Source organism: Taurulus bubalis, assembly GCF_910589615.1.
Source record: "Taurulus bubalis genome assembly, chromosome: 1".
Lineage (NCBI taxonomy): Eukaryota > Metazoa > Chordata > Actinopteri > Perciformes > Cottidae > Taurulus > Taurulus bubalis.
Genome location: NC_136589.1, coordinates 11,920,545 through 11,938,097, shown reverse-complemented (window position 1 = coordinate 11,938,097; position 17,553 = coordinate 11,920,545). Strand labels below are relative to the sequence as shown.

Sequence of the window (17,553 nt, the reverse complement as noted above, 5' to 3'; positions counted from 1 at the left end):
TTTAAATAGGTCCAAAATATGGATTTGACAGAATATGGCTAATGGGTTGGACTGCAGCTTTTTTTGATTTTTTTCTTCTTCTTCCTATTTAAGGCTTTGGTCAAATGAGTGTACTGCATTTTTAACCAAATAAATAAAGACATAAATAAATGTGTAGTTATTGGTTTGACTGCGTTACCAGTCGCCTAAAATCAAAAGACAAAGAAGAGACACAGTTGTTTTATGATGTTGCACCATTTTGTTTTTATTGTTCTCATTAACAAGCTCTAAGATTGCACTTTCTTAAAAAATATCTCTTCACAACTTAAATAACTTGAAAAAAATTGAAGAAACTCAGAAATGCCAGGTAAGCGATGAACTGCCCGCTTTTCTCAGACATAAATAACGAGCGGATGAAGTGAAACGTCACGTTAACTCCTCAACAGAGGGCGCAACCGAGAGCTGTAACCACACCAAAAACTGGTCGAATCTGCCTTTTTAAAAATGGGGCTTTGTGTTAACCAACTTGTCTGTGTTTAAGGGGTGAGGTATGGCATGGGAGATGAATCCTAGTTCTTCCCTTCAAGCTCCTCAATCTACACCTCCTCGAAACATCCTTCACCTCCACACTTCATTAGAAAACTATCTTCACTGTGGAAAATACAGCTCCGCTGCCTTCTGCTCAATGCTTCAATTATCCAATTATTAAAATCGATTCCCGGAAAAAAAGTCTCCAAGAAGGAAATTGTGTCATAAAAACAGTACGTCACACTCACTCATGAAAAACAGGGTTAAACCACTTTGTCAACATTGAGGACGAATAAACCGACACAGATAAAACAGGAACACACACACCGTCTTCATCATCATCATCACATCTCGGCTCTGTTATCACTGCAAACGTTAATTCTCAAAATGGCATCTTCAGGCCAAGTCACACAACTGCACCAAAGTCCCTCAACGCCTGAATATCACTGAGCAACAACAACAACAACAACAACAAAAAAGATGTTTGTTAGAAATTGTTTCCTGAAAACCAATTAAAAAAACAAAAATATATTAATTTACGTCACTTCAATGAAACTCTTTCAATACAAATCACACTGAACTAAAACGCGATCTGATAAAAATTTGAATCACTCACTGTCATTAACAAACGGTTAATTTGAGTGAATGTCTGCTTAATAAAAGAAAAACAACTACAGGTTGCTTTCACATGACACATCACAACTGCACTACAACAATAAAACATCTCTGAGCCCATGCCATATCGTAGACAACGAAACCTGGAGGACGGTTATCGGTTTCTGTTGCAGTTTCTACAGAAAAGCGGAACAAATCCCTCGGATACCGGCATCGCTGAAGTTTCTTCAATAAACAAAAGTCAAGTGTTTCTTTGTCTTACTTTGGTCAGTGAAAAGAGGAAGTGCAGTGGTCAGAGAGAGAGAGAGAGAGGAAGGCGTGTTTTTGTAGAACGTAAAAAAACAAACAACAGCAGCACAACCAACCAACCCAACCCTCCTTTTGTGATTGTATTAAGGTTGGATTCCAACACCGAACAGAAAGGATGGAGTCGTCGGACGCCACTCGTCGGGCTCAACAGGAGCGCAACGAAGTCAAGTGGGTCTAAAAAACATCCCCCCCAATATGGGAGGTCAAAGATAGCAGGGAAGCCCCTCCAGCAGCCCTTAAGGCTCCAGTTGAGTCTCCTCCTCAGCGTGTTTCTGCATGTGCACCAGCATCCCCTGCAACAAAGAAACATCCTCTAAATCAAGCTCTGAAAACCAAAACACACTCCTCTATGTACTATAAAAGACATTAAAATGGTGTTGTTTTTAAATACCTGCTTGGAGCTGTTGCGTGCACACAAAAACTCGTCACAGTTTTTCCAGTGGCACTTAAGCACCAGGGAGTTGGTGCTGGTGTGGTCGTTGATCAGGTGCTGCTGCAGATGCTCCGTCATCCCGAACACCAGTGGACAGCCGTGCCACTGTCAACACAAGACGTCGGTAATCACTATAAAGCAGGGAAGCCACCCCGGACGTCTGCAGATCCGAGAGCTCTCTGCTGCTTTATTTCGCTGTCCAGTTATGAAGCAAGAATATAAACTAACTGTATTTCCTGAAAGAGAGGACAGTCCCAACCCCGTTTAAAGGTTGGGAACAGGAAGTCCATCTTAAAGCTTGTCTACTGTAATAAATACAAGATTCCTTTTCTGTATTCACTTTGATTATATTTCTGAAAATAAGATAAGAACAAACAAGATGGCCTTACTTCAGGTCAACATTTTGTTGTACTGTTAAAATGTTTTGCAATCTAAAAAATCAAAATGAGCATCACGGTTTGATGTTAAGTTCCTCAGAGAGAGGCAGATTTCTGCTGAATTGTCTTGATTTCTTCCAAAATACACCGGACATATGACATCTTCCATCTCTCACTATTACATCATCTGATTAAGCTCTCTTGATCCACATATTGCACCTTTCAGCTCCCTCATCTTACCCAGCAGCGGTAGTTCTGCATCAGGTTCAGCTTGACGGCCTGCACGCTGCCGTCGTAACAACCGGTGTAGATCTGAAACACAAAATGAACACAAATAACGGGTTACAATCAGATCTCTAAGTTTATGTTCTCAAATGTATAAAAAAAAAAATTGTATATCATACGCTTTAGAAAAACAGCAGCTGAATTTAAACATGTGCAAAAACATGTGGCAGAACAAAAACCTTGAGAGCCAATCAAATAATTGAATACAATTAGAATTGATGATGTCTAATGAGTGTCTCATTAGACATTTTTCCAAGCAAATAGCTCTGGAATAAGCAGGTCTCTCACCATGTTCTTGTGGATAGCCATACACATCACCATGTCCTTGTGTCCACCATAGATCTGCAGCTGGTTGTGAGACTGTGGAGAAAACAACAGGTTGAACTAAGATTCTCTGTGTGAACGCGAATAAGCTAATTGCTCACTAGTCACAGTGGATGAAAGGCTAATGTTACATAAAGACAGAGACGGTTTCTGGATTCTGACCTGTAGATCGTAGACCCGCACCAGTTTGTCCAGACAGGCGGTCACCATCACCTTCCCCAGGATGGACACGACCGTGACAGCGTGACTGTGGCCCTTATAGACCCGCACCAGCTCTCCCGTCTGTATGGGCGGCACAGAATATAATGTGTATATTAATACGGTTCTGACATTATACTTCGTGATTCCACTGTGGCCTTTATTGTAAAAGAAAGGAATCATAAACATCAAATCCTTGTGTAAAAAGAGATAAACGGGTTGACTCACATGAATGTTGTGTGCGTAGACACATTGATCACTGGAGCCACTAAATACCAGGTCGTTGACCACCTGGGAGGGAAAGAAAAAGGAATGACTCACTAAATCTCACTAAAACAATGAATCCTCAGCTCCCGTACAATTTAAAACATTAGATAATTGAGAAAAGGGGATATATATTAAATTATTATCGCAGATAATACACTTATTTTGGGCAACAAAACTTCATATATGCCATGCAAAATACATTTATTTATTATATTATTAAACTTTTATTTAACCAGGGACTTATCTCATTGACACACGATAATCTCTTTTCCAAGATACACGTGGCCAAATAAGATACACGCAAATATTTCTAACACATAACATGTAAAACACATAAAAACTAACATGCACTATCAAGTGCACTGTTTCAAACAACATAAAAACAACATTATAACCACATAATGTGTAAACGTGTTGTCTTTTCTGTGCGTTGGAATACTAAAAAAAAAACACTGCGGCAGTGATGACGCTCAGATACCTTCATGCAGAGCACGGTCTTGGTGTGACCCTCCAGCGTGCGCAGCAGCAGGCCGCTCTTGGCGTCTCTCACGCTGATGGTGTTGTCGTAGGAGCCGACCAGCAGGATCTTGCGGGCCCCCTCCTGAGACGAGGCCAGACAGCTCACGGCTCGCGGCCCGTGGCACTCGAACACATCCATCTGCTTGTTGGTCTAAACAAAATAGAAAACAACGCCCCTTCATTGTAGACCGTCACTTTTTTCCACCTTTTCTCAATCAAAAGACAGCCAACAGAGCTAAATACATTTCCTGGGATGATGCATTAATATATAGTTTTTTTTCTCAATTACAAAACTAAACACATTCTTACAAACAGTTTTACGATCATATCAAACAAAGTGAAGCAGCAAATTGTCACATTTAAGAAGACTTTACATTTACAGTCACGTTGTGTGCACACGGCATCTCTCACCTTGAGGTTGAAGGTCACCACTGTGCCGTTTGCCAGACCAGCGTATAAAATCTTCCATCGACTGTGGAGGCAGAGGACTCGGTCTGGGAGGGAGAACTGCTGCTCGAGTTCTCGTGTCTGTGGACGGGAAACAACGACGACTGAATTCACTTAACGGCGTCACAGAAACGGATTTGCTTTAAGGTGACTATTGTACCGAATATGGTCCCGATTGTATTTTTTTTTTTTATAAAAGTAGAGCAAAGAATGGCCCTCTTCTTCCATTTCCCAATGTAAAGTCATGAAAACCTGCTTTACAAATATGGCGGCACAATATATGGTCTGATAAAATACAAAATAAAAAGCCCAAATCAACAAACAGCCGACATAATAAGACAGACGTGAGTAAGAATAGAGCAAATTAATTGGTTATTAATTAGTTATTAATCAACGTATTACACAAAAATCCTGTGTTTTTGACCACACAAATGTGTTTTTGACCAGCTCAAACAGAGAATGCCATACATTCAATGAGTGCTGCATGGATAATCACTTATTAATGTGATTAATCCGCGTAAAGAAGAGAAATGTGTTTGCACCTTGAGACTGTAGCAGCAGATGGTCTGGTCACTGGAACCAGAATAAAGGCGATGATGCAGACTGGGAGCCACGGACACCAACAGGCAGCTCACTTTGGAGCTGTGACCCTCAAACACGCCGACACATTTATGACTCTGCAACGGCAAAAAAGAATCCAAGTTTGTTGGGTTGATACATTCACAGGTAACAACCTGACCAATGACGCCCTGATGACACCCACCACCAGGTCGAAGGCTTTGACGGTGCGGTCTCCTGAGCACGTGTACAGCAGCCCGTTGTAGATCTGCATGGCGTTCACCGCCTCCTGGTGGCCCTCGAACACACCCTCAGTGGGCAAATCATCCTGCCCGTGGTCAGAGGAGGCATCTGTGAAGCACACACACACACACACACACGCACACGCACACGCGCGCACACACACACACACACACACACACACACACACACACACACACACACACACACACACACACACACACACAGATATAGAGCACATTACACTAGCTTTAGCTTGAATGATAACAACATCGACAGTTGTTCACTACAAATAAACAGTTGCAGAGATTTAAACTTATAACTTAAAATCAAATATTCTCTATAAAATTTCCAAGCGATCATCAATTTATAAGTGGAGGTTTGCATGTATTTTTCTGGATAGACATTTAAATGAGAGGTATGTTTCAGGATAAAAATACACATTTCAGAAGGTTGTGTCTATTCACCACTGCACTCATGCTCATACAGCGTCACTGAAAGTCAACCTTTACCAGTATACCTTTAAGAATATCTTGCCCATAAAAAGTAATTTGGGCCCTCAAGAGAGTCTTTTTTTAACCTGCTCAAGGAGGATGGCATTTTTAATTCTGGCTTCTCAGAGGGTGGTATGATTTTTATGTTTGGTTTTGTGTTCAAACAACAATACTACAAGTGGAGTAATGGTGTGCGACCATCACTGCAAAGTGTCCTTTATAGCAAATAAATAAAAAAGCAGACATTCCCTGTGTGATTCATCAGCTGTGTGCAGGTGAGAAAGCCGGTTTGAACGTCTCTTTCCAGCTCTTAATGTGAACAAACAAGTGCAACACTATGAATGTCGTCCAGGAGAAACAGTCTGAAAACATGCTGTTATCCACATATTTAAACAACACCGTATCTCCCTCCCTCTCTGTTACTGCTGGGTTTTCACTCCCGCATGTCGTACGAACTTGTTCTTATCTTATCGTATCTTATCTTATAACATGGAGAACTCTCCAGAGATGAACTTACCCGATGAGATCTTAGTTATCTTGGGCGACGTGTCGGGAAACGGCAGGTCACTGTGTGGGGGGAAGAGGGGATTGATGAGATTTAGTTTGGGTTTAATCCTAAATGATGTGTGATTAGACCCCGTACAAAAGATCGTCACGGGTCTTTAGCTGGCAGAATGTTATCATGACCTCTAAAACCCAGTTCTCATGTCTATATTTAGTCTTCTTTTATTATTATAAAATCCTTGATAGTTTACTGCATTAAAAAAATGTTTTTACTCTTGTCTTCTCACTTTTTGCAACTTTATTATTCTTTTCAATAATAACAATGTCAAATAAAGGTCGACTTATTTGCTTGTTCTGCAGCTTTTGAGCACATCAAACTCTCCTCATCAGCAGATAGAGTTTACTCAGTGGCTTTCCAAGATAATTAGTTAGTCAAGTGTGACAGGGTTGAAAGCTCAAGGAGAAGCCAGTAAAAGAACCTTGAGTTGAGATAGTGTTTAGTTTTTTTAAGGCTATTTCTAGAGGTCAAGAATGAGTCTTACTTCTCGGAGGATCGACACGCATCCATGTCACTGGTGGAGGTGACCTCGTTGCAGGCCAGGCTCTGTGGCTCTAGTCTGGAGGCGTCTGGGACCTGAACCGGAGGGGAAGCTGGAACCAGGACGTCCTGACAGACCTCCATGCTTTCTTCTGAATCCAAGTTCAGCGGCAGTTCGACGGGGGCCACCTGGGGACGCTCCACCGCGTGTTCGGGGGACTTTGGGTCGTCTTTCTCAAGCCTGGCGGTCGGAAACAGCCGCCTGGAGGCCTCCTCGCCCAACTCGCCCAACTCCATGTTCATGTCCCCCTCTCTGTCTTCTGAAGGCGGAGTGGAGGTGCTGACCACAGAGCTCCCACTTGGTCTCCTGCGCGGTCGAAGCCACCTCGGCCTCGAGGCGTCGCCATCTATCTCTGTGTCACTGCTCTCAGGCTGCTCGGGCCCTTGGGCCTTCTTCAGCACCTTCCTCTTCTTCAGCTTCCTTACACGCTTTCCGCTCCTCAGTTCGGAGGGAGAGGCGGGCAGATTGAGGAGAGAGAGGGGCTCAAAGGAAGGTGAGGCTGCACAGTCAACAACACTCCCCGCCTCAGAGCTCCTCCTGCTGGCTGGGAGAAGATTTATGGAGGTTTTGGAGTCGGGCAAAGGGGCGAGACAGTTGTTCGATGCCTGTATGGCCTTCTCCATTGTTTCAACCAGACCTGATAAGCTCTCTTTGCAGTCTGCAGGGTCGTTGAAGTTCTCCCAACTATGTTCTGTGTACGACTCAGGCTGTTTTGTTTCAGGAGATGGCTGAAAATTAAGGGCTGGATCTGCAAGAGTTTCAGAAGCATATGAATCAGCACACTGCTAATTAATTGAGAAGATATTTTTGATCATTTTTGGCAGGAAAAACACTATTATATAGCCTTTTGGTTATAACTGCTGCAATCTGTCCATCGGCGTAATAGCATGAAAACATTGGCAGAAATGTACTGTATGATGTTACCTGGTGAAGAGGCTGCGGCTGGAGCGACATGCAGCTCTTGAGTGGTGCTGTGAGCACAGTGGGTTATATTGACCACAGGGTCCGGCTCTGAGCAGACATGGACGGGAGACTGAGGCTCCTGCTTGACAACTACAGGCATGAAGGGAAGGCTGGAGGAAGGAGGGGAGGCGGGCTCGCCAGGAGGACCTGGACTCGGGGCAGCAGCAGTGTCCGCGACAGAGTGAAGCAGCATGGAGGACGGCACGTGGGTCACAGCTTCTAATGGATCTACCCTTTCTTCTTTTAGTTTGACTTGAGGGGCCTCCTCCAAATTGCCTTGTATAATAAAACGCACAGTAAAACGTTAATTCCTCTGTTTATTTCAGTTTCAGTTTGTGGTCACTGGCAGGAAAAGGTACCATTTAATACAATTTAATGTCATGCATTTCTTAGTCCTTACCTTGCATCCCTTGAAGTAACTCAATGCGCTTGCTTCTCAGTGTACTCATCTCTCCAGTCACCTGGGTGAGACAAAATCATACAATCAGGGAGTGGATATTTCTGCTTGTAATATAATATAATATGTTGATTACTGACTGAGGAACATGACATAAAACTAGAAGCACTAAAAGTAAGATAAATAAGTGACCTATAGAACTAGATGTTAATAAACTTATTTACCAAATACTATCATCATCATCCAGTTACATTGCCCATACAGCACATACAGGCACTTTAAGACACGCTTCACTACCTCAACAGGCTGGCAAGACAACAAATACTCGCTAAGCTCAGTAAACTGTGGACATCTGCTTCAACTGCGCCGGCCCTAAAAACTAGGTAACTCTCCAGGAGAGAACCAACACTCGCTAACTGAAACCCAAGTGTGTATAAACACACTAAGTTGCTCTTGAATCAAAATGAAAAGTCACGGTTGTGTCTTTTTTTTTTTTTTTACCTGCTGTTTAACCACCATAAGACGCTGCACCTCCATGAAGGCGGCCTCCAGTACCGTTCGGGCCTGGATCAGGCTGGCATCAACAGTCTGCAGGGAGCGACTCAGCTCCTCCTCCCGCAGAGACACAGCCAGCAGCTGGTCGATCTGTAAACGCTCTGCACCAAAACACACTTATGAACCGACGGTAGATCGGCACTACTCAGCATTTCGAATCACCTTTGTGATTTTACAAATTTATTTAGATTGAAGCTGTCAAATTATTCCACCAAAATCCTTGAATTGCATTAGCTGAGACAGTATACTATAAACAAAACCATATACTTCAATAATCAAACATAACTCACACATACATACCTTTTTTAGATTTTACTTTCCTTCTTTTGTTATTGTGCTCCAAGCAAGACGCCTCGGCACTTGGAACGTCCTACGAGGAAGAAAGAACAGAGTCACATTTTTGACTATTAAAGTAGACACAAATAAAAGTCACACAGACCTTTTTTTTTTTTTTAAAGAGTACTCCACAGTTTTAGCATTGCACTCCTTAAACGCTGTCAGACTCATCATGGTCAATTTGTTTTGCAGCAGAATCAGATATTGTCTTTTTTAGTCAACACATTCAACCCCCTTTTCAAAACCATGTGCATACATTACCCACAATGCAATTGGTATGACATTTAGAGGTTACACTAGCAGCAGCTAATAAAGCCTTGAGCCTCAAGCAGAGATGAGTAGTGGGTCACAGAGGTCTCACTTCTTTCTAACTCTGCACCAACAGATATTTGTAATTTCCAATTTATCAGTCTTGAGGACCTTAATCAGGACTTTACACAGCTTCTTCTGCATATAACTGTGTTTTTTACACGTGCCGTCGTACTCCCCAAGACCTGTAAACTAGTTCCCCTTTAACACCGTTTCCTTTACTCACCCTAGCTGCTCTTCGCCTCTTTCCTGTTCCCTGGCCGTCGCATAGCTCCGTCCCCGAACTGCTGTCCCCGAGCACTGAATCCGACCGCTGGAGGGCCTTCACCGTCGCAGACGTTAGCTTGTCCGGCTTCTTCTGTGCTTTGGCCTCAAACTGGTCAAGCATCTGCTCCACCTCCTGCTGATGCTGACTGTCTTTCTTCCCTTGAGCGAATATGGGATTTGGAGAAACAAAGGATCCCTGCTTCTCTGAACCGAGGACTTCTCTTTTTTCTGTTTCGTTTGAAATGAGGGATGTAAACAGGGAGTGAGTGGAGCCCGGGGCGATGCTGCTCTCTGATAAGGAGCGTTTTCGTGAGGTGGGGATGTCCACCAACGTCTCCCACTGGAAGCCCTCAAGCAGGGGAATGGCGTCTTCCTCCTGGCTCTGGTCCTCCTGGTCGATCGACACCATCTCGATGCCAAACCTGGAGGACAAAGAGGACATGACATGAGTAACTGAAACCAAAAAGAATTTAAAATAATGTACTAAAGATAAGATCAAACATTTACCTTGGCATGCCTTTCCCTTTGTCTTGCTTCTTCCTGACCTCCTGATACACCTGATCCCAGTTCACATTACGTCGTGACCCAGAGGAGCTGAGGAGCTGCCGCACAGTCGGTTTGAGTCCAGAGTCCTTTTCTGTGTCACTTCTCCGCGACTCGCTCACGTTTCTTACCCGTCTGGCAATGTTCAGGTTGGGCTCGTGGCCACCGGGTTTGCTCTTGGAGCCCATGTGTTTGGTCAGGTCACGTTTCAAGACGGGAGGCAGGTCAAGCGTGGATAGACTTGATGCGTTTGAACCCGACACCGTCTGAGCCTCGCCACTCCTGGAGGTGTCACTCTCTGAGCTCTGCCCGGCATCAGCGGCCTCCATGGCTTCGTCCGGGGCCGCTGGGCATGTCTCCTCCTCCGCTCCCCTCCTGTTCTCGTCGTCGTCCTGGCTTGAGGCCGCGGGCTCCGGGCTCTCCGTGGTAGAGGTGCTAACTTGCAAAGATTGGAGGAACTGGCTGCTGTCTGAAGGTTGCAATTCAGGCTTTTCTGGCCTGACGGAGTCCGGCAGATTTGGTTTAGCTGCATTCTGCCGGTTCTCTTTGTTCACTCCCACCTGACTCTCTACGAGATCCTTCTGCTGCTCCTCCGCAATGTGCAGTGTCAGTTCCATCCTGTTGTTTTTAGAGCTTTCCAAAGAGCCCCTCTTTTCCAACACAATTTGTCTGGCTTTCTTGAGCGTTTCTGGAAGCTGCCGTTCTTGCCTGGACTGAAGGGGCCCAACGAGTGTAGCCTGAGAACTGACTCCGCTCTGCTTTGCAGTTGATTTTGGTTGTGCGTGCGCTTGACTGGACGCCTTGCCGAGTTGTGCTCCACTGTTGAGAACAGGAAGTGAGGACATATTCCTATCTTTATGCGGCAATGGCTTATTTGCCTTCTGGTTGGAAGGACCAGACGTGGCGTTCTGGGGTACATCTCTCTGAGCACTACTGCTGCTTCTACCGCTGCTGTTACTACTATCTCTGGATTTGGTTTTGGGGTTATTTTTCTGCTTTCCTTTCTCTTCCACACTTTGTCCACTCGAGGTCAACTGCCCCGATTTCAGTTCAGGTCGGGATTGTCTGTGAACGACACTGGTTTCTCGGGCCTTGTCTTGTGTCTGGGGTTTGGGGACTTTGTTGTACTGCTCTGATGAGTTTGGGTTGCTGTCCTTATGGGGTGCAGATTCTAAACCCTTTGTGACTGGATAGGGGGACCAGCGACAGGCTTTGTCCAGCTTTGGATTGCTACCAAAGATCTTAGAACTCTTATGAGTGTTGTGGTCAGGTTCTGCTGTTTTCTCCTGACCATTCTGAAACCTGTCCCCCTGCTGACCTCCCTGCTGACCTCCCTGCTGACCTCCCTGCTGACCTTCCTGCTCATTGAATGTATTTTGAAACTGGTTAGCCCGGACAAATACATTGGGTGATGGAGATGGATACGTAGGAAAGGGCCCGAGAAAGCTCAAGGGCTGGCTCCTTTGTGGGTTCTGGGAAATATTGTTTCGACCATAGACCCCGTTACTGCTGCCTCCGTTGCTGAGCCAAGGCAGTCGACTTCGTTGATTGCCAAAAAATGAACCCTGATCCCACTGCTTGTTGCCAAAACCGTCCTGGCAATGCAAGTTTCCACCAGCAAACTGTCCAGATGCCCATTTCTGAAAGTTGGGAGTCTCCCGAGCATGCCAGGTGGCGCTCTTTCCCTGTGTGCCGTGCTGCCAGGGTTGTGAATCCCCTGCGTAGGCCTTATATTGGTTGCCCCCATACCAGGTTTTGTGTTGGCTGGATCCATTGAACCCCTGTGATTGCTGCTTCTTCCAGGCACACTCCAGCCGGTAACGCTCCTTAGATTCTTTTAACCGCTGCTGAAACTCCACCTTTCTCCTCTGATCCTCTTCTTCCTTTGCCAGTTTTACAGCAGCAGTTTCCTTTTCTTTTCTAAATAAACCCAAGACAAATATCAGTATGTATTTATATCTTCCACTACATTTTACTTGCCTAATTTGAGGTTTCAATTCTAAAACCACAATTTTACGTCAAAGGAATTATATGTAATTGATTCCAGATTTCAGAGCAACACATGGTTGAAGTGATGGTTTTTGGTTGTGTTTTACCATTTCTAAAGGGCAGTAGGTGAGTGTCTGAACTCTGTGTGGGCGCTCATGCTTTTATTTTAGGCTGCAGTCCTGACATACGACTCCAGCAGCAGCTCAACTCGAAGCAGCAGCTAAAACAGGCTCGTAGGCTTCACGGAGCTAAAATGTGACTATACATGGCGCATGTACACAAAAGACAAACCCGTGAGCTAACATCTACATTTACATTTGCGGATCAAATTTAACACATTATGAACAAAGAGACAAGGAAAGACAAATTGGAATGGAAATATTACCCACGGAAATTGATTTGCCTAAATAGCAATATTTCTTTTAGGCTCTGCACTGGTGATCAAATGCCATGTTGACAAATATGAAATATGTTTTTTTTCTTCTAAAAAAACTAAAAATTAACAGATTTCATTAACAGTTTATTAAAAGCACTCAAAAGAAAATGTGTTTGAACAAATGTATGTTTTCGCAAATAAATAATCCTTAAGACTACTTTTTACATGACATACCTGATTTGTTCTTTTCTCTTCTCGATCAGGTCCACCAAGGCCTGGTCGAAGTAGTCCTCGTCATGGTCGTGCCCGGCATGCTTTTGATCGGCGGCTTCCACATTCTGCTTGTGCTTGGGACTGGAAATGTGGCTGGCATAATCAGTCAGGCTCACCAGCGTTACCTTGCACACTCTGCACTCGTGTCCGCAGTCCCTGGGGAGGGAAGGCGAGAGCGGGCGATCAATCGTTCCCTCAGGCATTGTTCTGATCTAGTCTGGTTCTGTTACTTTAAAGTAAAAATAAAATCAGGAGAGGAGAATACTCAACAATCCTTATAAGATATCTTGTCCGAATTCTCTATATGTCACAGATCAGGAGGTAGCTAACTTGTAATTTTTTCTTGTTCAAAAGTTATAATCTTTATCTTCCTGATCTTTTTTTTTTTTTCTTCAGTAGGCCATAGGCGGCAGAGCGAGCGCAGGAGGAGCAGCCAGGCCGGATCCAGGCAGCGTGCTCATCTAGTTGTTTTATGTCCAGCTACCACAACCAGCCGTGCAGCGCAGCACCGGGACGCGTGGAAGGGGAGAGAGAGGCACGGTGCCCTCAGCCTAGTGCTCTTTCATGATGGTGTCCACTGCGCTCTGACACTCTACAGAAGGCGACGTCTGTATTTGACACTCAACACTCCTCCTTGAGAACAGCCCCCCTCCAGGCCAGCATGTGCTATTAGAACAGGCCTGAGCATCCTGCTGACCAATCCCGAGCAAAGCCTGCGTAACTGGAGCCTCGTGCAGCTGCTCGTAGGCTCCACTTCAAAACCTCTCCCAAGTATGCCATCCTGTGACTCTGATAGCGGTAGTGACTTTGCTGGCTCCATCTCAATTCTCTTGTTCAAACCTGTGCCACGGCATGCCGTCATTTTGTGACCTCTCGTGCAGCTGGCAAAGTCTTTATCAGAGAGATAGGTCTACTTGTATTTATTTGACACGTTATTTCTCAGCTGCAATGCTGGCAGAAGTGCAGCCAGACTTGGTAATGATGAATTCCTCTGCTGGAGTTGCAATGTGTAAGTCCGAATGGTCGTCACTCAGAGCTGCATCAAGCTGTAGCTAAAGTTAAGCTTCAGGCCCCCCATTCCTGGAGAGACAGTTCTCTAAAATAAATTACCATGCACTCTATACCTGAAACTATACCTTCTCTTTCATAATTCGTTGCACTTGCTGCATACTGTTCATATCATTTCTTCTTAGTTTTTTCTTTATACAAATGTACCTTACCATCACGTTTAAAAAGATGCCATCCTTGCACATCAATGTTTATATGAAATCCCAGTAACTTAGCAACAACTCCGTCCCCTCAACAAAGTATTTTCTCCGCTCCAGATTCTCCCCTCTCAGCGACAGGCCACATACTTTCACTAATCTACATAGGAGTCACAAGATAGCCAGTTGCCTTCTATCGGTCATGCCTGTTGTTCCGGCGAGATTGTGTCTAAATATATTTGCCACAGTTGAGACAGCTGCCCTCATATCCACTCGCCGAATAACGAGCATGTGCATGTGTGCACACGTGCCTCTGGACCCAAATACATTCAATCATTTAGCAATGACATTACAAATCTGTGCATTGAATAAAATGCAATCATCGACGGAATCATGACAGTAAAAGTTCTCCTAGATCCTGTGGTAATCCGTGATTATTTGGGAAACTAAATGTTTTGATATTACTAATTTCTACAAAGAAATCTGTGAAAATTTGAGTCACGTTACAACAACTCACCGGCCTTTAAGCTTCTCCAGCTCACGGTGATGCAGCATACTTCTCATGTGCTCATCCACCTCCTGCGGATAAACAGTGAAAAAAAAAGGGTTTCTTTTCAGCAACCATTAAACTTGTCCGTTTCCAGCAAGTTCCCTTGTTTAGCTCGGTGGTAGATCAAATGTTATTGATCCCCAAGAAGAGGAATTTCCATGTCCTGGCATTGGATTTGGGGACTTTTTTTTAAGAAACCAAAGAATGAAATGTTCCTTTAAAAACTGGTATAATAAATGTGCATAAAAGTACGTAAACAGTCCCAACAAAACCTATATTCAATAATACTGAATTATATTTTAAACCCCTTGATATTCATTTTGTGAAATAAATTGTGTAACTCCAGTGTCAATGTATCTGTAGCTCCGAAATGTCTCACATGAAATAATACAGTATTTACACATTGATAGTATATATCAGAGTTTGAGGGTGAATTACCTGCTTGGAGGAGTGGATTGTCTCACAAAGGATGCACTCTCTGTTTTTCGCCATCTTGAACACAAGTAGAAATCAGCTCATTAGTGTCAATGGAGAGAATTGAGTACATAAAATGTCTCATCAATCACAGCTTACTTGGACAAAGCCACAAAACACCCTGAATTATAAATATAATGTGTGATGAGTGTGGCTAAACTGTAGTTGGACATTGTGACAATCAAAAATAATTCTGTGAGCTCTCCGCAACAACTCAGACTTATCAAACCAACACAGCGGAGGGAGCTCAAGGCTCATTTTCTCTAAACAACCACACCTAACTATTCAACGACATGCCCCGGTACCGCAGCCCAAATGTCAGCACAGAGTTCAACCTGGACACTGGTCTAATTCCAGTCTGCTGACATAGAAACGCTGTGGCCCGGAGGCAGCATCAGAGCTATGTCTGAACTTGTTGAATGTTCACAAACAGTGTTAGAAACTAACGCCACCTTCAGGTCAAAGGCTGGTGAAGATATAGGCCTGTGGTTATTAGGTGCTTCTAACATGGCCTTCTCAAGAAGAAGCAACTGATCATGTGGGGACCTTTTTCTGTTCTAACATGTTACTGGTTTATAGATTTTGGGAAAAATATGTTGTCTTTATAACAGCTTTAGTACCGTCCAAAACAAAACCATGACAAAAACACAACAATAAAAAAACATCCGTGCCATCTCTAATTGTTGAAGTTTTGGGCTATGAAATATATATATAATTAAAATAGAAAAAGAACAATGTGTATAGCCAGCAGATTTTGGTTCAGGAAGAAATAAAATAATTTCCTGAGGAGGGATAGCTGCACACTGAAAGTAGGTCCAGTAATGTGATTATGTATCTATTAATGGCCACATAGACCTTCTTCAAGCAACAATCTAATCGTCAGTTAGGGGGTATTATGCCATTTAATTGTGCCTTTTCCTCCTTCAAATATTTCTGGTAGCAAAAACTAATGCAATACAGAATACCTTCCTACAGGCAACATGGCTCTGATGGAGATATTGATTGGTTACGAACAAGAAAAGAGGTACAACACTTGGTATGGTGGAAAATAAGGATTGTATATTGGAAGATTGCACGGTTGACATTCATTTGGAGGAAAAACAAACAAATACTGGACAAATAATCCTGGCTTTTGTGTATCTTTGACCTAATGAAAGCTAATAATTATGAATCAGGGAAAAAATACTTCTTTCTTATGATAATTTAAGGCAGTGCTTTGTTTTTACTGTCTGTCTCTGCACAACTTTCTTATCTTTACCATATCGCTGATTAATCAGCCAAACAGCAAAGTTTATTATAGAGCATGTATAGTAAAGACCATGTGCAAGGTCCCATCATTTATGTCTATATTTTGTATATGACATATCTCACAAGACCTCCATCACAATTTCTCTTCACTCCCAAAGCAGTAGAGGGCAGCTATTTATAACACCAGGGTCATATTTCCTCTCAGTCACTGAATCTCTGCAGGGCAGCAGGCAGGATAGTGGAAAGACACCCAATTAATCAGATATCACCTCCTGATTCACCTTTTGGTTTAACTGTTTGTAAACACAGTGAGAGGAAGATATTTGGTGGGGAATCATTTACCAGCGAGCATTATGTGTGCAGACAGCATGCATGACGTGACACCGAAACAGTAAAGTTGTCTTTTGAAGAGATCATAAGGCTCTAAGAAAGCTAAATAGCAGAGAGCCCAAAGCAGTTCAACAACAAAGGTGAGTGTAAAGTTAGCTTGCTAGCAGTGGGCTAACTTGGAGTTCATCAACACAGGTCACATTACAACTGAACATATGCAGTAACATCTGACGTTATAACGTAAGCAAAGTCCGTCAGCTACAACAACTGCGACTGTTATAGTTGTAACAGTTAAAAACTAACGTTACCTGAACTTCAACTAGCTACTGTTGTTGTTAGCGTTAGCTTAGCTAGCTAGCTTCTCCATTCTGAGAGTTCAGCTATTCGCGTTTCCATAGAAACTGTGTCGTTAAGTGAACCAGAAGCTCAGCAGACATACAATCGGTATTTATTCTAACATAATTAACATTAATTCTAAAGTAATAGCGATAGGTATGGAGCGTTAGTAGGTTAGCAAGTTAGCAACGCCGTGCTAGCCAGCGACACCGACGTTAGACCCCCAGCTAATGTAACGCAAGTCAATTCTACGACATGATAAAAGTACGATGAATTACAGATAAGACATCATGTTTTTGTGCGTTGTAAATACATTCGATATTACTGTTGACTACCTTTAAAACACCCAAATGTGTGTGGGGCTACTGCATGTTCTCATCCACCGCTGAAGCAACAACATCCTCCAGCTACAACCTGTGAGGCGTTCAGGGACACCGCTGTTCAGGGGAAACCCGCACACCGTGGTGCAGTGGGCAGGTGTGTGTGTGTGTGTGATTCTTACACAGGTAACTCGGGGACATTAAAAACTATTACAACTTGGTAACTCGGAGACATTATAAACTATTACAACTTGGCTGTTTTGGTTTCTACTCACTTATAAGGCAACAAAAAACAGCCAAATTTAATGTCACTGTTCTTCCGCGGTGGAAGAAGTAATGTTGCCTTTAAGGTAACTCGGAAGGTCGGATATCTCCAACTTTCAATCTCCAAGTTGACGGTTCCAAG

General features: G+C 43.5%; 1 protein-coding gene across 1 annotated transcript; it reads right to left on the bottom strand.

Annotated features, from left to right (window-relative positions):
* Positions 1-224: 224 nt before the first annotated feature.
* znf106a (zinc finger protein 106a) lies at positions 225-17,222 on the bottom strand. The gene is made up of 22 exons (XM_079219662.1): positions 17,163-17,222; positions 14,878-14,931; positions 14,407-14,468; positions 12,646-12,840; positions 10,011-11,966; positions 9,463-9,925; positions 8,892-8,961; positions 8,538-8,692; positions 8,040-8,100; positions 7,601-7,915; positions 6,620-7,424; positions 6,091-6,140; positions 5,045-5,190; positions 4,824-4,958; positions 4,246-4,362; positions 3,794-3,985; positions 3,277-3,339; positions 3,013-3,132; positions 2,815-2,886; positions 2,482-2,553; positions 1,823-1,969; positions 225-1,724 (listed from the first exon to the last, which is right to left on the bottom strand). Exons 2-22 carry the CDS (start codon positions 14,929-14,931, stop codon positions 1,668-1,670), a joined length of 5,307 nt encoding a protein of 1,768 aa, XP_079075788.1. The 5' UTR covers positions 17,163-17,222; the 3' UTR covers positions 225-1,667.
* Positions 17,223-17,553: the final 331 nt, after the last annotated feature.